Source organism: Phaethon aethereus (genome assembly GCF_964289735.1).
Source record: "Phaethon aethereus genome assembly, chromosome: Z".
NCBI lineage: Eukaryota > Metazoa > Chordata > Aves > Phaethontiformes > Phaethontidae > Phaethon > Phaethon aethereus.
In genome coordinates, this window is record NC_138577.1 from 72684486 (window position 1) to 72705075 (window position 20590).

At 38.3% G+C, this 20590-nt stretch overlaps 1 protein-coding gene across 1 annotated transcript in view; it reads left to right on the forward strand.

The window, feature by feature from the left end:
- The window catches only part of MCCC2 (methylcrotonyl-CoA carboxylase subunit 2), a gene marked incomplete at both ends in the record, with an annotated part of 41435 nt that extends 20845 nt beyond the window's left edge, over nucleotides 1-20590 (forward strand). Inside the window, 10 exons of the mRNA XM_082012901.1 lie at nucleotides 3287-3351; nucleotides 4292-4391; nucleotides 5891-5986; nucleotides 7233-7305; nucleotides 7514-7590; nucleotides 9671-9737; nucleotides 10011-10167; nucleotides 10952-11066; nucleotides 12366-12451; nucleotides 20473-20590. Of these exons, the coding sequence (XP_081869027.1) occupies nucleotides 3287-3351; nucleotides 4292-4391; nucleotides 5891-5986; nucleotides 7233-7305; nucleotides 7514-7590; nucleotides 9671-9737; nucleotides 10011-10167; nucleotides 10952-11066; nucleotides 12366-12451; nucleotides 20473-20590 (954 nt within the window). The remainder of the gene's footprint in view (nucleotides 1-3286; nucleotides 3352-4291; nucleotides 4392-5890; nucleotides 5987-7232; nucleotides 7306-7513; nucleotides 7591-9670; nucleotides 9738-10010; nucleotides 10168-10951; nucleotides 11067-12365; nucleotides 12452-20472) is intronic.

A 20590-nucleotide genomic window follows, 5' to 3' on the forward strand; every position in this document is an offset into this window, starting at 1 on the left:
TAAACTACGATTTGTAGAACAGTTTATTGCACTGGAGTATGTGGTAAGATGATGGAGCAAATAATCCTGGAAGCTATTTCCAAAACCACTATGGACAAGAAGGTGACTGCAAGTAGTCAGTGTGGATTTACAATGTGGAAATTAGGCCTGACCAAACCAATATCCCTCTGTGCTGAGGTGTCTGCCTCTGGTTGTTTACGTTGACTTTGACAAGGCTTTTTGAGCTGTCTTACATAACATCCTCAACAAACTGATGAAGTACGGATTGGGTAAATGGGCAGTGAGGTGGTCTGAGAACTGGCTGAACTGCTGGGCTCAAGCTGGAGGTCAGTCACTAGTGGTGTACGCCAGAGGTCAGTACTGGGACCAGTACTGTTTAACATCTTCATTGATGACCTGGGAAATGGTCCAAAGTTCACCATCAGCAAATTTGCAGATGGTAAAAACTTGTGAGGAGTGGTTAACAGAGCAGATGATTGTGCTGCCTTTCAGAAGGACCTCAACAGGCTGGAGAAAGGAGCTGAATGGAACCTTTTGAAGTCAACAGGCAAATGCTTCTTGGAAGGAGTAATCCTGGGCACCAGAACAGGCTGGGGACCAACCAATTGGGAAGTTGCTTGGAGAAAAGGCACTGTAGGTCCCAGTGGACACCAAGTTCAACATGAGCTAGCAACATGCCCTTGCAGCAAAGGCAGCCAGCAGCATCCCGGGTATGCATTAGGGAGAGTATTTCCAACAAGTTAAGCGTGGTGATCCCTCCCATCTACTTAGCCCTTGTAAGAGACATTTGGGGTACTACGTCCAGCTCTGGGCTCTGGGATGTATTGAGTTTGCATGGCAAGATTTTGCTAGCAGAAGGGCTGCAGGGGTAGCTTCTGCGAGAAGCTGCTGGAAGCTTCCCCTGTGTCCAAACAGAGACAATGCAAGCTGACAAGACAGACCTGCCACTGGCCAAGGCCAAGCCCATCAGCAATGGTGGTAGTGCCTGTGAGATAACAGATTTAAGAAGGGCGGGGGGGAATGGCACAGGGCAGTTTGCACCAGAGAGAGGAGTAAAAATATATGAGAGGAACAGCTCTGCAGACAGCAAGGTCAATGAAGAAGGAGGGGGAGGAGGTGCTCCAGGCACTGGAGCAAAGACTCCCCTGCAGCCCATGGTTAAGACCATGATGAGGCAGGCTGTCCTCCTGCAGCCCATGGAGGTCCATGGAGCGGATCTCCACCTGCAGTCCATGGAGGACCCCACGCCAGAGCAGGGGGATGCCCAAAGGAGGCTGTGACCCTGTGGGCAGCCCACACTGGAGAAAGCTCCTGGAAGGACCTGTAGACCTGTGGAGAGAGGAGCCCATGCTGGAGCAGGTTTGCTGACAGGACTTATGACCCCTAAGCAGTCCCTTCCTGAAGGACAGCACCCCATAGAAGGGACCCAGGCTGGAGCAGTTCTTGAAGAACTGCAGCCCATCGGAAGGACTGATGTTGGAGAAGTTTGTGGAGGACTGTCTCCCATGGGAAGGGACCCCATGCTGGAGCAGGGGAAGAGTGTGAGGCGTCCTCCCTCTGAGGAGGAAGGAGCAGCAGAAATAATGTGTGATGAACTGACCACAAGCCCCATTCCCTGTCCCCCCTAGCGAGGAGGAGGTAGAAAAAGAGGGGTGAATTTGAGCCCAGGAAGAAGTGAAGGGTGGGGGGAAGGTGTTTTAAGATTTGGGTTTAATTTTCATTACCCTACTCTGATTTGATTGGTAATAAATTAAATTCATTTATAAAATGGAAATTAATTTATAATTTCCCCAGTTGAGTCTGTTTTGCCCATGACAGTGATTGCAGAATGATCTCTCCCTGTCCTTATCTCGACCCGCAATCCTTTCATTGTATTTCCTCTCCCCAGTCCAGCTGAGACGGGGAGTGATAGAACAGCTTTGGTGGGCACCTGGCATCCAGCCAGGGTCAACCCACCACACCAGATGAAGACAGACATGGAAATACTCAAGTGAGTCAGCAACGGTCCAAGAAGATGATGAAGGGACTGGAGCATCTGATGTATGAGAAGGGGCTGAGAGCTGGGACTTTTCAGCCTGGTGAAGAGACCAATGTGAGGGAATCTATCCATGTGTATGAATACCTTGCAGGGGCAAGTAAAGATAGTAGAGCCAGACTTCCCTCATTGGTGCCCAGTGACAGGTCAGGAGGCTACAGGGCACAAACTGAAATATAGGAAATTCTGTTTAGATGTAAGAAAACACTCTTTTAGTGCAAGGGTGGTCATGCTGAACCAAGTTGTCCAGAGAGGTTGTGGAGTCTCCATCCTTGGAGATACTCAAAACTCGACTGTACATGGTCATGAGCAACCTCCTCTGGTTGACCGTGCTTTAAACAGGGGAGTTAAACTAGACAGTCTCCAAGGGTGGCTGACGGGACTCCACAACTCCAATTCTGTGATTTGGAGAAGGAAAATTTCACTTCTGTGGAAGAGGAAAAAAAGCCTTTTTTGTAAAATTTATTAAAATGAGTGTCAAGATTTCTGTCCTAATAGAAATCAGTGCTCTATTCAGATTTGCTCAAAGTTCTGCAGTAGTCACAGAATCACAATATAACCACATAACTGTGTCAGATACGTAAAGAGAGATGTATAGAATTATTTCATAGAATCGAGTCATAGAATCATTTAGGTTGGAATAGACCCTTAAGATCATCGAATCCAACTGTTAACCTAGCACTGCCAAGTCCACTACTAAACCATGCCCTTAAGCACCACATCTACACGTCTTTTAAATACCTCCAGGGATGGTGACTCAACCACTTCCCTGGGCAGCCTGTTCCAATACTTGACAACCCTTTCAGTGAAGAAGTTTCTCCTAATTTCTCTTGAGAGTATGTTACTCTGATGTTTAACAAAGACTCGAGTTTATTATGTCTCTGACAAACTTTTCATTAATTAGTATCAAAATGCCACACCTTCCTATTAAATGGGTAGCCATTCAAATTTAAAAGCAAAAATCCTACTAGTGAAGAAGTGTCTATACTTAGTTTTACAAACAGTAAGTGTGTGTGTATATCTGTTGAGTGTGCTTCTGTTTTAGGCACAAAACTTGGAAACTGAAATGTGTTGGAAGTGATGATAGTGTTCTCTTCCATTGTCTCTTATGATAACAGCCTAAGTAACTGAGGAAATATGAATGAAGAAGCATTTTACAAAGATCTATTTTATTGTTATAACTAAGCCCATATAAATGTTAATGCAAGAGAAGTGTCAACTCTAAAGCTCATTTTCCTTTTCTTGTTGTAGGTTAAAGCAGCAACAGGTGAAGAGGTATCAGCAGAGGATCTCGGAGGGGCAGATCTTCACTGCAGGTTTAAAGAAATATTTTCCCAGAGTTAATTTCTTCCATCCTTTAGACTTTAGTAGGGTTTATTTTATTTTATTTTTTATTTTATTTTTTATTTTTATTTTTATTTTATTAATGTATATTTAGATCTTTTTAAAATTATGTTTAGGTTTTGAAAATTAAGATTTTCTGTGTCCTTATCTGTGCTGATGAATCATTTTATTGTTATAGTTTCCTTATGTTACTCTAGTTAGGATCTTGTTTCTTTCATTTACTCTTTTAAAATACTTACAATGTCTAATGTACTGCAGCATCACACATAATATGGAGGACTTTTCTATATTTTTTAATACTGAGTGTTAGTAGAATAATAGACATTGAGAAAGGTAATATCTTTTGCAAAATGTGTCTTTCCTACTGTCCGAACTTACTACAAACAAGATGAAAATAGCTTGTGTTTTTTGTAAGAGAATACTTGTTATCAAAACTAAGAATTCTATGCACTTTCTAGTTCTAAAATGAAAAGTAAACACGTATTATTGTACAATAAGTGTTACTGTACAATTAATGCTTAATCTTTACTTCAATTTAATGAAGTGAATAAAGAATTTTTAAGGACAGTTTATAACACTTTTATAAACGTGTGTTTTCTTTATAATTTCAAATTAATGTTAATTTCCATTTGACCAATGTTTGCCATCTTTTATATTGTCATTTAGATTTTTTACTTCCTAGAGTTGCTATTTTATGTCATGTCTGATAACTTGAATGCACTGTTTCAAAGAAAAGTTCAGGCATGGGTTTTATTTTGAAAGTAATGTCATAACAAAATATGGAGAGCTGTATTGTAGCATCTATATTTTAAAGATAAATGTAAAACTTTTAAAGTATTACAAGTTTTCCAAACCTCAAATTTTCAGTCTTTTTTTTTAAGTCATCATATTGCTATTGTTATTTATATGCAGAAAATCTGGTGTAACAGATCATTATGCTTTGGATGACAATCATGCACTTCATCTAGCAAGGAAAGCTGTAAGAAGTTTAAATCTCCAAAAGAAAGTAGACGTAAGTGTATAGAACCTGAAAACACTGCATTGTTTAGATTAGGAATGCCTTTCTTTTCCTCATTTATCCAATACATTTTTTGTCTCCAACTTTAGATACTTTGTAAGTTATGGTTCCTGTCCTTAAAGATTTCTGTAATGTTTCAGTTCTGCAATTACATTCCTGCTGCGTTATTCCCAATAAAATCACTGGGATTACATGCAAGAGTGAAGCAACTAGAACAGCGCTTCAGAATCACAGAATTGCTCTTTAAGATTAACCCAGTCTTGCAAGGTGCTTAATTTAATTTTAAGCCCACATGATCATTCCCATGGAGTTAAAATTAGACACCTGCTAAAGCATCTTTTTGAATACACATTTTCTATGATTATTAATGAAAGGTATAAAAGGGGGTAGACCTGTTACATTGTATTGATTTAAAAATTCCTTGTGAAAAACAGGATGGATAGCATATGGGAGAGGAATTGCTTTAACTTATTTTAGCAAGACACAAGAGGGTGACTTGAAGATTAAAGCTAAACAGCTGAAGGAAGGTGAGGTGGTGTATTCAGTTGCGTGGCAAAAATCTTCATAGGTTTTTCAGAATACAACCTTCCTGTTGTGGTTTAACCTCAGCCAGCCACTAAGCACCAGGCAGCTGCTTGCTTACTCCCTCCTGGTGGGGCAGAGGAGAGAACTGGAAAAGTAAAAGGGCGAAAACCCATGGGTTGAGATAAAGACCATTTAATAGGTGAAGCAAAAGCCACACATGCAAGCAAAGCAAAACAAGGAGTTCATTCACCACCTCGCATGGGCAGGCAGGTGTTCAACCATCTCCAGGAAAGCAGGGCTCCATCATGCGTAACCGTTACTTGGGAAGACAAACGCCGTAACTCTGAATATGTCCCCTCTTCCTTCTCCCCAGCTTTATATGCTGAGCATGACGTCATATGGCATGGAACACCCCTTTGGTCATTTGGGGTCAGCTGTCCCAGGTGTGTTGCGTCCCAGCTTCTTGTGCACCCCTAGCCGACTTGCTGGTGGGGTGGTGCAAGAGGCAGAAAAGGCCTTGACTCTGTGTCAGCACTGCTCAGCAATAACAAAAACATCCCTGTATTATCAACACCTTTTCCAGCACAAATCCAAAACAAAGCCCTATACTAGCTACTAGGAAGAAAATTAACTCTATCCTAGCCAAAACCAGCACACTGCCTAATAGGGCACAGTGGGAGGACATGCTTAATTTTTGATAACACAGAAGAAGTGGAGCACGTGTGGAAGTATACACAGGAGTAGAAACAAAGCTAACAAGAGTAAGTGAGAAAGTTTTATCAACCCTCAGTTTAAGAACCTTGATAGTTATGCAAAATGAGGATGAGCCAATACAAGCATTTTGATGTGGTTGGTGAAGAGAAGACTGCTCAAGGCAGTTGCCAAATTAATTGTTGTTTGTTTTTTTAAGTCATAATGTGGACTAATAACTCCCTTATTGTGTAAATTGTTTCGTTAAATTGCTACAGGTGACTATAGAACCATCAGAAGAGCCTTTATTTCCTGCTGATGAAATATATGGAATAGTTGGTGACCAGCTAAAAAGAAATTTTGATGTCAAAGAGGTATGAATATAAATGCAAGATTCACATGGCCATACACACATGCACTCAGTTTTCTTGCAGGAAATCACTCTTTGTATCATCGTAGTTTGTCTACAGAAATCTGATTTGGGGTATATAGTGACTATTTAGAAAAATTCATTAAATCTTTTAATTTTTTTTTATATTTTTGTTGAGCAGATCCATTGCAGTGGCAATGACGTTGAAAATACGATGTTTTTTGGTTGTACTTTTAAGAAGGATGAGCAAGGATGCGAGATTGATAACATTCTGAAAAAGCTGCCAGAAAATAGGGAACTTGGCATTGGCAAAGCATTCTATAGACATGCCGAATGATGTGATAGCTTTCTTCTTCTGCTAATCCTGTGAAAGCAAATATCAAATATCTAAAAAATTATGGAGGATAAGCACCCCAAAAAATTCAGTGCACTCCCAACCACTTATGGAGACTATTGTATTCTGCTGCTGGTCTAGTGTAATTATTTGCCTCCATACCTTCATCTGAAACCACGTCCTTTCTCGTATTTTGCATCAATCCCATATTCAGAGCCTTTTTCACTACCAACCAAATATTTATTTTAGGAAGAGTCTTAGTACTTTATCAGAAATTACTACGATTTGCTTTGCATTAAGGGAAAAAAAGATGAACACTTTTATTGAGTCTCACTTACACTGCACTCCCAAAAGTTGTAATAGCTTGGATTTATGTTCTTTTAAAGTTGAAATAAATATCTTCTGGCAAATGTCATCCTGGCAATGGATCTAAATTTATATAAAATGGCTCCTTTGCATCTCAGAGAAACCTCAGAACAGATCTTAATTATTTTTATATGTCACAAACTTAAGCAAAGCTGAAAATAAACTTAATTATAAGTAAGTGACTCATGGCTGTATATGTTTTTCTCTTTTATAAAGGTAAGTCTATTGATTAATGTTTAATATAACCGGAGGTTGCAGTTCTTTGAAATTTAACTAATCAGGAAAACTTTGTTCCTGTGTAATTTAAATGGTTTGGTTAGAATATTCTTAATCTTGAAATTCCCGTTTTTATAAACATGTAGATAAATCACACTTCAAAAAGTAAGTGGGATTTGCCTGCCATCGGACTATTTATATGATGGGCTGGTTGATGTTCTCTAAATGGAGAAGATTTATTTTAAGTAAGTTATATGTTAGCATAGCCTTTCTTTCTAAACAAAAACTATGAAGGATTAGGAATTTCATTTTATTTTTCTATTTTTTTCTTTAGGTCATTGCTAGAATTGTAGACGGGAGTAAATTTGATGAATTCAAAGCCTTGTATGGGGATACTTTAATTACAGGTATTCAGAAGTATAAAATTATTATTATGCATGTGTTCCCACTGTTTTTATGGTTGGATTCATTCTGTTTGGCTCACCCACTGATATTTTTAGTAACATTTTTCTTCAAAAGAATAGCAGTTTTTGTTATCAAGAGGAAGTGTTGCCTTTGTATGTTAGGGTAAAATAAATATATGTGAAAATTTACGTATTTATCTTTCTCCTTCAGGATTTGCAAGAATATTTGGTTATCCAGTAGGAATTATTGGAAACAATGGAGTCCTTTTCTCAGAGTCAGCAAAAAAGGTAAATAAATAGATTATCAGCTTCTCTGCCACTGAGAAACAAAACTTCTGGTGGACAACTTACTCTTGAAATGAGGAACTTTTTTAAATAGTGAAAGTGGATTGGGTTCACGTTTTTTCTGTAAACATGAAATATCTTAATAAGCTGTAAAAATAATTGACCATATTTTGGAAGCAGTGTTCTGTAGATTCTTCTGATAGGAAGTAGATAGATCAATAGGAAAACACGGTTAAAAAATCAGCATTTGAATTTGTCTGACTGCAACACAGTTGAAATATTATATCCTGAAACTTACAGCTATTACAAGAAAAGTCCACACTGATTGCATAAAATACATAAAATTAGTTGTAACTCGTATCCTCTAAACTGTGAAATACTACAGTAAATCACATCATTGTTTTTGTAGTAACTGGAAAATTTCAAACCTGGATTCCAGTACTTAGTTCATTGGTTTACCAGAGATTTAATTTTTATACTTTGCAGTGGCAGCACCTGGCTTAGACTAATGAGTGAAAACATGTGCAGTCTCATAAAATCTGTGAGCTAAAATACCTGTTTTGTGAATTAAAGGGCATCCTTGATGGAATATTGTGATTGCATTGCAGTTAACAGTGCTTTACAGATTGCGTTTGGGGGATTGGTGGTGATAAGAGTTTCTGGGTATGACAGAGTCATTACTTAACCTTGCTCTGTGTTGTTTGGTTTAGTTCTTTACTTTTTCAAAAAACTGTAAGCTGAATTTTTTGTAATAGCAATTATGTATGGTAGTTTTGTTCTAGCAGGCTCCTCAAACTAATGGTGAGGAAGTCAGTACTGAAAATCTATAGGGAAAAGAAAACCTTGATGAGAGATTTGGAGAAAGAAAGTAATTTTACTTGATTTATTGCTGTGATAAGATAATACATAGAATTTGGTTTCATGTACTGAAAGGAATACTTTCAACTTGGAGCAGTGCAGTATGTGACATTGTTTTCAGCTAGTATTTGTTTTAACAAAGTTATTTCCAAGTTGAAAATAACTCTTTCAGTATTTCTAATACTTCCAGTATTTTTCTGATAATTTAGTGCTGCAACATTTTTCCTACCAAAGAAAAAAATACAAGAAATCTTCCTCTGCTGACTTTTGCTGGTATATCGGTACTGTAATAGGGGATGGTCAAGTTTCACTTGTTTCAATCCTAGAGAGACCTTTGTCGATGTTGCTTCTGTAAGCATCATAATCTAACAATGTTCCTTTTTTTCCTTTCCTTTTTGTAATGAGTTGTGACACATCTTTTTACCATGTTCATCACTATGCTTTTTTTGAGTGCCGCCCTGAAAAAACTAGCTAAAGATTATGCTTTATGATTTTTCTCTCCTCTTTGTTTTCATAAGTTTTGCTGGTTTTGTATTGGGAAGAGGTTAGAGGTTTTTTACATTGCTGTGCTACATACCTTTTTTTTTTACCAGCAGTGTGTAAATAACCTGAGGAACTTTATCGATTTAGATTATTTCTAGTTGAAAAAGGAGCTTGGAATCTACTATTATATCTTTCCTAGGAAGTGGTCTTTTCCTAGAAGATGGGGAGAGGGCATCTGCCCTGAGAAAAAGGAAAGAGTGTTACAGGAATTGGCAGGGCCATGAGAGAATAGCGTATGTGCACCTTTCCCAGTTTCCGAGAATAATCTTGTTTCGTACAGGAAATGGGGAGTTATTTTATTCTGACTGGCTGTCTTAATTTCCATGACAGTCTTACAAAACTTAGTGCCACATGCCACACTATGAAGCTGTCTGTGGTTTAACTACATATTGACGGAGTCAAAACAGTTGAGGTTTGCAGTATCAGCAGTAATGCTTTTTAAGGACATTATCTCTGCTTTATCCTTCGACTCACACTTTTGGCATTTTCTTACTTCTGTTAGAGTGAATGCATGTTTTGCTGTTGACTTTCAGTGAGGCAGAAGTAGTACAGCACTTCATGATGCAGATACTCCCATGGACTTCAGCCGAAGGACACTTGTCACAGACTTCACAGTGCTGGTAGCGATAGCTTCACTGATACAACTTTTAATGGCTTTTTTTTTTTTCTTTCCTCTCTGCAGGGTACACATTTTATCCAGTTGTGTTGCCAGAGAAATATTCCCATTGTGTTTTTGCAGAATATTACAGGTGAATAAGCTCAATATTTTGAAGTTTCACTATGTTGTAGGCTTTGCTGTTAACTGTTGAGGCTATTACTTCTAGACACTATCTTGTGTGCTTTGTTGTACCTAAATCTCCAGCCTGTTCTGAAATCAGCCTGTCAGCAGCTGGTGAAGACCTTGCCTTATAATTTGTTCTTCAGTTTTTTTCTGCATGTGCTATAAAGCATGTAGTATGAGGTACAGCACAGTATAATAATATAAAGTTCGTGATCCTTTTTTTCATGTTGTAATTCTTTAGGTTTCATGGTTGGTAGAGAATATGAAGCTGGAGGGATAGCAAAAGATGGTGCCAAGATGGTAACTGCTGTAGCTTGTGCCAATGTACCTAAAATAACAGTGATTATCGGTGGTTCTTATGGAGCTGGAAACTATGGGATGTGTGGAAGAGCATATAGGTAAGTGTTTCTTCAGATTATGACAGGAGATAAGACTAAGTTAAGAGAACATAACCTTGAAGTACCACTCTGAAAAACTATCTAAACTCTTGCAGAAGCTGGGCTACTTGGAAAAACTAAACAGTTCTCACTGAATACTGTCTTAATAACAACATGACAAACCTGTAGAGATTGATAGGCTCATATTTAACCTTAAGTGGTGGAGGAGATCTTCTAACATGTAAACATGCTGATATGCTTTTCTCCCATTTTATCTCTTGGAGGAAAAACTGTACAGTCCTAAAAAATCATTAGGCACTATGGTCTGGTCCTTCATTCTCCATTCATATGAAAAGTACCAGCTTGTGTAAAAGTATCTGTATTCACTTTAATGAGCCTGTTTTTATGAGTAATATTTGCAGAACCCCTAAGGATTTTTTTTTTTTTGACCTTTGGACATGACTCACATAAATGGTTTTTTTTCATTTTTCAAGGTCCCTGATACTATTGAAGTTGTTGGTGGTATTTTTAAAGAGAAAAATTCCGGGGTGGGGAGGTGAGATGGAGAGACTCAAGAAAGGGAGAAATAAATTTTTAATGTGCTTGAATGTAGGAAATGAGCAGAATTTTAGCATTTTCAAACATAATGCTGCAAGCATTGACATACATTAATTTGCATTCTTTAAAAACCTGTACATTGTAAGAGTCTCATGCATAAAAATGAAGTCTTAGCTGAGTGAGAATTGGTTCTCTCACAGGAAATAAGGCAGTGTGTTATTTTAATATTTAATATGTATTTTTTCAGTCCAAGATTTCTTTATATGTGGCCAAATGCTCGCATATCAGTGATGGGAGGGGAACAAGCTGCAACTGTTCTAGCTACAATAGCTAAGGACCAAAAAGCAAGGGAGGGAAAACAGGTACATCTTTCTTTTTTCATTTGCAGTGATGTTATCATTTACTCTTTCCCTGGAGTTGCTCCCTTAATGAGGTAGGAAGGGGTGTTACACCACCTGGTGTAACATTGGTGAGACACCAATGCCATTGGTGAGACATCATTGCTCTCCCAATGCTACCTAGTCCATTGACAAACATGAAGCATTTGTGAAATATTACTGTTTACATCTTCTAAATACGAAGATCATTCATGACATTTCTTGTCTTTGCTTAAAAAAAGGAGTATTTCTCATATCATCATCTTTTTGTATTTTGTGCACCAGATTATTAGTTCTATCCAAGATGAGCAGCTAGGGATTCTCCCTGGTTTGGGAGTATGAGAAGGAATATGTGAGAACAAAGTGTCTTTCCAGTTATTTTTGAAGAGGCAGTTTTATAGACAGCTGATCTTCAAATTATTCAGTGACTGAGAATTATGAAACTTATAATAGCAGAAGTCTGTAGAGGTTTGGAAAAGGTTTAGACTCATTTCAATATTTTAATGGAAAATTAGTGGTGTTTTGTTTAATAATCTTTTATAGTTTCTCTGTACACTCTTTTCTGCTCTGTTTTTTAAATTACATGGTTTATGTTTATACTGGTGCCTTGGTCCCATAAGAAGTGATTTTATTGAGATGTCTTAAAATTGCTTGTATTTTTCGTGAGTGGTTATCAGAATAGTGAAGCAGTATGTACAGGTTATTTCAACAGGTTTTTCTTCTACACTTTACTTGGGCTTTCTGTGGATAGAATATATTCATCCTAATCTGTCTCTGTCTTAAATTCCCAAATCCCTAAGATGGACAGCATGATACCCACAAAGAAGTTTGAGAAAAATAATTGTAGTTAATGTCAGTAAAATGTGTTAGAAAATTGAAATTTTCTGAATTACAGTGGTGGCCACCCTGGATCATAGAGAAGACCAGTTTTAGAATAGCACAGCCCTGTTTTCTTGAAAAATCTTGCCAAAGACAACTCAGAACAGGGTTTATTCGGTACAGTAGCTTCAGTCATTTTTCAGATGCTAATCCCCAATTATTCTTATACTCAGTTAAGTATATTTTTACTGTCCTTTTCCCACCCATCCATTTTTAAAACTGGCATTTTAATTTCATTGTCAAATATGCTAAACTGATAATTTTGTGTGAAAGGGAGAGAAACTTTGGGGAGATCATTTAGGCAATTTTTTCGAGTTTGGTGCTGTACATAAAGCTCTACTGTCATTGAGGAAGAAAATACTAAAGAATATCTTATCTGTGTTGCTTATTTGCGTGGTTTTTTAGTTATCTGAGGCAGATGAAGCAGCTTTGAAGGAGCCAATCATTAGAAGGTTCGAGGAGGAAGGAAACCCTTATTATTCCAGTGCAAGGTAACATAAATTACTTTTCAAACCTTAATTGTAGTCACAGAACATAACAACTTAATGTCTAAATCTTGGTGTTGGAAGAATAGCAGAACAGAGCAGTCTGGCACAAAGACTGTGTTTGATGTGCAGGAGTACAACACAACAAGCTCCAAATCAATTTTTTGTCTGTCTTATCTCTGAGACTTTGTAGTATGTACCGTTTCAGAAGAAGGCATGCACCTGCAGGAATTATTCTGCTTGTTCTGTAAGTAATAATATGGTAGCATGGAGTTTATATCCTATGTATTTTATTCTGGATAAGTTTTACATCATTCTCCCCGGACTAGTATCCAGTCACCTTTCTAAAGCCCACTGAACAGTGTAATGAGTAGCTGCATGTGTGTTAGGAAGAATTCATCTTAGTGGGATTCTGCAAGTAGAAGAGGCCAGTGGTGAAGGAGAATTCAGGAAGACCTGAAGCCATTTGCAAACCTCAGGTCATGATCTTGGTAGGTGATTATATTGGATGATAGCAATTTGGACAGGGCATTAGCTGATGGGTGCAGCATATTTGTGTTTGTTGAAAACTCCTTTGCAGCATTTTGTGCTCAGGTTAATGGAATATTAGTAAATCATAGAATATTTGGGCTGGAAGGGACGTTTAGAGGTCATCTAGTTCAACCCCCCTGCAATGACCAGGGACATCTTCAACTAGAAGAGCCCAGTCCAACCTGACCCTGAATGTCTCCTGGGATGGGGCATCTACCACCTCTCTGAGTGTGTGCCAGCGTTTCACCACCCTCATTGGGAAGAATTTCGTCCTTATAGCTAGTCTAAATCTACCCTCTTTTAGTTTAAAACCATTACCCCTTGTTCTGTTGCAACAGGCCCTAGTAAAAAGTCCATCGCCATCTTTCTTAGAAGCCCCCGTTAAGTACTGGAAGGCTGCAATAAGGTGTCACTGGAGCTTTCTCTTCTCCAGGCTCAACAACCCCAACTCTCTCAGCCTGTCCTCATAGAAGAGGTGTTCTACCCCTCAGATCAGTTTTGTGGCTCTCTGGACCCGCTCCAGCAAGGACCATGTCTTTCCTGTGCTGAGGGATCCAGAGCTGGACGCAGGACTCCCAGTGGGTTCTCACCAGAGCAGAGTAGAGGGGCAGAATCACCTCCCTTGCCCGGCTGGCCCCACTTCTTTTGATGCAGCCCAGGATACAGTTGGCCACCTGGGCTGCAAGCGCCCACTGCCGACTCATGTCCAGCTTTTCATCCACCAGTGCCCCCAAGTCCTCCTTCGCAGGGCTGCTCTCGATCCCTTCATCACCCATCCTGATACCAGGGGTGGCTGCGACCCAGGTGCAGGACCCTGGACTTGGTCTTGTTGAACCTCATGAGGTTCACATGGGCCCATTCCTCGAGCTTGTCCAGGTCCCGTCCCTCAGGCATGTCAACTGCACCGCTCAGCTTGGTGTCATCTGCAAACTTACTGAGTGTGCACTCGATCCCACTGTCTATGGAGCTAGTTAGGCTAATGAAGAAAATTGGCATCCTGGAGTGTTACCTCTGGAAACAAGCTTGGAGGCTTTCTTGGCCTTTGTTACTCTGCATTAGTTTAATCCTGTCTGTACTGAACTTCCTGCCCATTTTTCTGCTTGTGGTATCCAAAAACTAGCTCTCTACAGGCTCTCAGCTGCTTATGATGCTAGAGGGTAGCATATAATAACGGGGCTTTACTGTACCTCTGTGGCTTCTCATTTTGCAGAAAGAATATTAGTCTTGTACAACCGTGGAGTCTGCTGTATGTATGTTTTTGTGTAGCTGAATTAGAATTACTGATGTTTTTCTTACCTGCAAGCTGGGAAGTGTAGAAACAAACTGCATACAGAACAGTTGGGATATGGTAAATTTTTATGTGGGCATCATAGGCAGAAATGATGTGAACAGGTGGGTGGAAGATACTCTGTCAATATCATAGAGATGTCAGTAAGAGAAGTTTGGGAGCGTTTTTGTCGAACCTGATACCTGCTTAATCTCCTGTATGACAAATTTGACACAGCAGCAACAGCAGCAGCGTAGCATCAGTGAGCTCCTTTATGAATTGTTTATCGTGATCTGAAGGATGATATAAAATTAATGGTAGCTTTTACTCTGTTTTCTGTTGGGATAGTGGAATCAACTTCACTGAACTAATCGTACCTGGGGGATCCATATTCATTTTAATGTTTAATCAAGTAAGTGCCTTCAACAAATGGAAGCTCTTGCCATTTTGCCCTGGCTGGTGCTGTCAGGGGTATTCTGAGTAGTCTCAGTAGGATATGTAGCACAGGGTTTGTGGTGTCATCTAGGCAGGTTTCAGTGGTGCAGTCATATAGCATGTGGATCATGGGTTTAGGGAGGGTTTTAGTCTGGTCACTGTTTGGTCTCTGCTTCTGGCAGAGACCTATTTGGCAGTGTTGCAGAGGGTCAGATATTCTCACCTTCTTGAGGTTTTATGCATGTGTATACAATCCCCACTGTTACTAAGTTACAGTTTATTGGGGTTTTTACACATAATCAACGACGATACTTTTGTGAAATCCTGAATTGTTACTGACATGGAGTTTCTGGTGGCACACTGGTTTTGATTTTTTTTTTTTAATTTTTTAACTGATTTACATTTCATAGGGTTTTCCATTTTCCCCAAATTGGGAGATGATGTCAGCTGTTTAAAAACTTTCATGCTATCTCTCTTAGTACCCCTAAAAGATCAAGCCTATGTCACAAAACCTTGTGCCTTGAGGCAAGCAGGAAAAATGAAAACACATATTGCCATCTTTTATAACTGGGTTTTAAGGAGAAGTATTTTCCACTGTTATAATAACATTACAAAAATAAGTCAAACTGTCTGTATTTAAAATAATCCCCACAATGGAGAAGATGATGAATGGTTTCTTTTTTTTTTTACATTTGCTTTTTATTATATGTTCACTGGAAACATGGTCATACTCTGTACTCATGATTGAAAATAATTTGATTTATTTAACATTCAATATATTCAGTATATTAGCGATATAAAACTTGTCGTCTCCCAAGAACCATCAGACCATTGTCAGTATTTACAACAGTAAGTTACTAATCTGCAAGAAAGTAGTTCTACTTGTAAGATTAGAATTAGGTTAGAATCAGGTTAGAATTTTAAAAAATCAGATTCTAAATTTTTTATGATGTCCACTGATTTTTAGACATGAAACTTGAGTATTTACATCAGCTTTGTGCTCTCTACTGAGCAACTTTTACTAGTTTATGTTTCCAGAATCTGGCCATTTTGTGAAGTTAGGTTGTAAATAGGCATCTCAGTAAACAGGCTAAGTTTCTGTAGCCAGGGGTTAGGAAGTGCTCTTAATGCTAGGTGTCCTTCATTTAAAAACGTAGGGTAGTTACGTACTTCTTATTGTGCCTGTAGCTTGGAAGGGAAACTTAGCATGCACAGATGTAAGCTGGCTAGCTGAGAACTAGTGTGGGTCTGGGTTGCATGCGGTTGGGTTCATGTGATGATGCACTCAAGCTCATAAGCCCAGCTGAGACACGAACTCAAATGTCAGAGCTGAAATCCCACTGAGGTTCATCTCGCTAAAAGCAATTAAAGTGAAGTGCCCCTTTTCACTGAGGAGTGCTTGTGAGAACAGTGTGTGACTGGCCCAGGTCAAGGCAGTCGAAGCTGGTTTCTCTCTCTTCAATCCATTTAGGTACAGTCAGCGTTGTCTAGGAGCTCTTAATTGCTCTTTGCTGTCTCGTCGAGATAATTGGGTATATCAGTAGATATTCTTGTGTTTTCTGCCCCGATTTCATGCCTTCCTGCCAATAGTACCAAGTGTGTGCCTTGTTCCTTCATTTATTGCTAATCCCTGAGCAAGATCTCAGACCAGTAGCTCAGAAGTTTTCATTATGGTGAAGCAGGCTGCCCAAACAGAAACAATGAGATGAAGTAGTTTTACAGTTTTTGCAGAAAGTAATATACTTGAGAGAGGGATTTAGCCACCTTGTGCCTTGGAGCCAACCCACTTGTCAGCCAACATTGGCAAGCATTCGCCCTAGGTCAAGGAGGAGTAACCTGTTCCCTTTGCTCTGAAGGATGCTTCCTCTCTGGTTCCAGTCGTGGTAAAAAACCCAAACAGTTAACCATCAACCAGATGTCAGGGTGCAGTATTGAAACTGGATCTGGACAGCCTTGGTTTTGTCAGATGCTAACTAGATCCCTCCACCAAAAGACCAACAAGAAAACTCCAACAAACAGCTTTGCATTTCTAAGAGGGAAGAATGATAGATGGGCAGAAAGACTGCTGTCTGTATTGCTGCTGGGGTGCAGCCAGTTTGGATGCTCCCTCACGCTGTCCTCTTGATAAGATACCGGGACTAGTCTGCCTCACCCCTAATGTCCATTGAGATTGATGTGACCCTTCCAGTTGAGTTTGTTAGGCTTTGAATCAAGCTTTTAGCAGTAATAATTGAGAGGGAAGGAAAACTCCCTAATGATCTTAAAAAACAAGCACGTTTCCCTATTTACTCTGCTTATATAATTTTGCTTATAAATTATAACTTGTTGCATATACAGCATGTCAATACTGTTCCCTGCAGTTGTATTTTCTAATCAAACTTTAATCAATTATTTTATTAGAACCTTTCACAGTGAGCAGTTTTAATTAACAGGAGTCATTAGGCAGCACCCTTTTTAATGAGTTATATTAATCTGCTTACAGGTTTCTAAAAAGATTTCAGCAGTTTGCATCTTAACAAATTACATGAGCATTTTACTTTTGGGGGCTTCATTTCTTTTACTCTTGGTGTTTTGGTTACAAATATTTTGTGAGTGTAGTTGTGACTCATGTTCTAGCAATGGGGTTTTAATAATAGGTAGTTTAATTATTAATGTTACATCCCAGTAGAAAATGTGGTTTTCTTTAAACAAAGAGAAGCAGAAGCCAAGGGTGACCATATGAAAGCAACTTGACTTCCATGCAACATAAAATCTTTGTGGTTGTCAATATAAGTTAATTGTGTTGTTACAAAAAGCCACATCTGCCATTATAATGTGCTTCATGTTTGGAAGTGATTATTACAGCGGTAGTCACTATTGAAGTGGCAGCTTGGAAGGTACAGCATTAAGTTGGTGGTTCTTTTTTATTCAGTTCATCTCTGTGCTCCCCAGGCCCTTAGCAGATTCATTAAACATTTTTAAGAAGTATGAATTCCTTCATTCAGTTTCAATATGTTTCATAAATAAAAAGTTAATTGCAAGTGTTCATTTTAAAAACTTGATACGCAGAGCAAACAAACTTGTAACAGTCAAAAAAACCAAATTTGCTTAAAAATAGAAATGACTATATTTGAGATTGTTCTTAACAATTTTTTTCCACAGTCCTAAGAAGACAAAGGAATTGTGGTTGATTTGACCTCAGAAAACGACTTTGCTTTTCACTATTAACAGGGATCTTCTCCATCCTCTCAGTGGATTAATCTGACTATATTCATGAAAACTAAATCAAGATCTAAAATACAAGAAAAAAGAAAGAAAAGCATATGCATTAAACCTTGGTAATGCATACTTCATGATGTTGAAAGTATAGGAAATACTCTACCTTGGCCATTCTGTAATGCTAGGTTATATGAACAGATATAACCACTGTCTTGGGGAAAAACAAGAGAATTTAAACAACTCGTAACTAAGTCTCAGTAAACCCAAGGTACTTTGGTTATTTTGAGCAAAAAAGCTTCCAATTGCTTTTGCTGTGTGGTAAGCAGCATTTACGCCATTGAAAAGAGACTCAAGAGTATTGTTAAAATATGCCCAAATATATTAATGAGTTATTACTTACAATTTAAAGCTACAGTTAGGAAAGGAGTTATTCACGGGAACCAGACTGCAAGAGCTTATACCATGCACTTTATCCAGAATGTGATATAGACAATTCTTGTGTCTCCTCTCAGAATTTGCTGTTGGTAGCAATTCCATGTAGACGCAAGCATGGCTGTTAGAATATTCCAGTGCATGGGTTACTAGCCCACTAGAAAGGAGATACACACTGAGAATCCTAAAATGAGAACAGATTAGACAGAGCTGCAGTTTCCTTATATTTCTAATTTGGGTTTATAGTTGGGGTTTTTTTTTTCCCTTGAAAGAAGTTCTATTTTTTTTTCCCCCTGACTTCTTTCTGTGCTGGTTGAGACCTGCAAGCCAGGTCAGGTCAGTGAGTGCCACAGCTGCTGTGGTGCAAAATTTCTTCAATCAAGCTTTTGGTTTTAGTCCCCAAAAAGAAACAGCATAATTTTGCCCAATTAACAGCAAAGTCTTCCCTTCTTCAAGCTCCTTTCTCCTTTTGTACTACAGCTTTGCTCTTGTGCCCCTTTTAGGGTAACAGTCTTCTCTACTTGGGGAGCTGCACCATGATAAGATATATTTATAATAGAATGTTCTTTTTGAGTTGGGTATCTTTTTTTCTTTTCTCTCTGTTAGTTGGAGAGCAGGTTCCTAAGCTGAGTCTGAACCCTCGTGCCTCATCTTCTTACAGGTGTCCTTTATTACAATTCCACTTTGTGCATCCTAGGGTAGATACATGTATTTGTTGTAAAATAAACAGCACACGTTATCAGTCTCTTAATATTTTTATCTGATTTGATGAATAATACTTTCATAGCAAACAGTGAAGTAAAGCAAAGATGGAAAATAGTCAGAAGTGCCCTGCTGCTGCCTTGAGCTTATCAGCATGTATTTATGTACAGTTTGCAGTCGTCTTTCTTTTGGGGATGTGGTTGGCCCATTTAGTATTGAGGAAAATGTATCGTTTCCTGTATAATAGATTTTTTTTCAATTCATCTTCAAACAATAGGAAATTTGCAGCTGGAAACTTCAGTTAGAAAGGAATGACAGTGCTTTCTCCTGTAGAATCAGTCTTAGCTCCCAATTCATTACCCCTTCTTCTATTTTTAAATTTTCCACAGACAAATAGTTAAAAGCCACACTGAATTAAGTTCAAAAAAGAATGCAAAATAAGTCTCTCTAGGAAAAGATGAGATGGAGGAGGAGCATTGCTATGCTAACCAAAGATACTGTACATACGTTTTGCAGACCCTGATTAAAATGCATGCTTATTTAAGCGAGACTTGGGTTGCAGCGTAGTATCTTGTTTAAGTATCTTGCTGAGGAGGTAGTAGTTATATAATATTTACTCTTTTGTAACAGTAACAACAGGCCTGCTGGGGGTTTTGACATGGATTTTATTTTAGGTAGGATGGAGCTGTCATTGGGAACTGATGCCACACGTACTTTAATTTTTGGATAATATCGAAGAGACTATTTACAAGTGTTTGTGAGTTTGGGGACTTGGGAATTTGGTATAATATATGGTATATACATATATAATTTGGTATGAATTTGCTCATTCATAATTTAATTGCCTCTAGGGCTGAGTTAAGGAGGGCATTATCTTACAGTTGTTTAGAAATGGACTTCAGAAAAAATAAATACAAGAAATACTGAAATTTGAAATTTACTCTGGCTCTTTTAATGATGAAAGAATAAACACTTGTATCATCCTCATCTGGCAGCTGAACTAACCTGAATAACGTAAATAATCATGTGGCATAGTCCTTAAAATACTGTCATTCTTAATAGAAGAAGATAGGTCATTGACAAAAGGTCATTTTTCATGTGAATATTAAAAAACAAAAAGGATCTCTTTTTTCCAAGGTGATGACTTCATACTAAAAATAAGTATGAAGAATCTCATTTAAAATATGTAGACTTGACGTTGTTCATTTATCCAATATTTATACTGTGTTCTAGAAGAAAAATTCCACAGAGTAATACACAGCAGTTTATTGCATTGATGGTTAAGGTGAATTAACTCCTTTATATATATATACTTATATATACTTCAAGTATAATTAGCTCTTTAGTCCAACTCTCTTTAGTAATACTAAACTATTTCCAGTTTCATGTGCTTGAAAACCTACCCACTGTATATGTTAATTTCCTTTAATTATTATTGTTTGATTCTATTTTTTTCCCCTAGATTATGGGATGATGGAATTATTGATCCAGCTGACACAAGACTGGTTTTGGGCCTCAGTCTCAGTGCAGCATTAAATGCACCTACGAAGAAGACAGAATTTGGCGTTTTTAGGATGTAA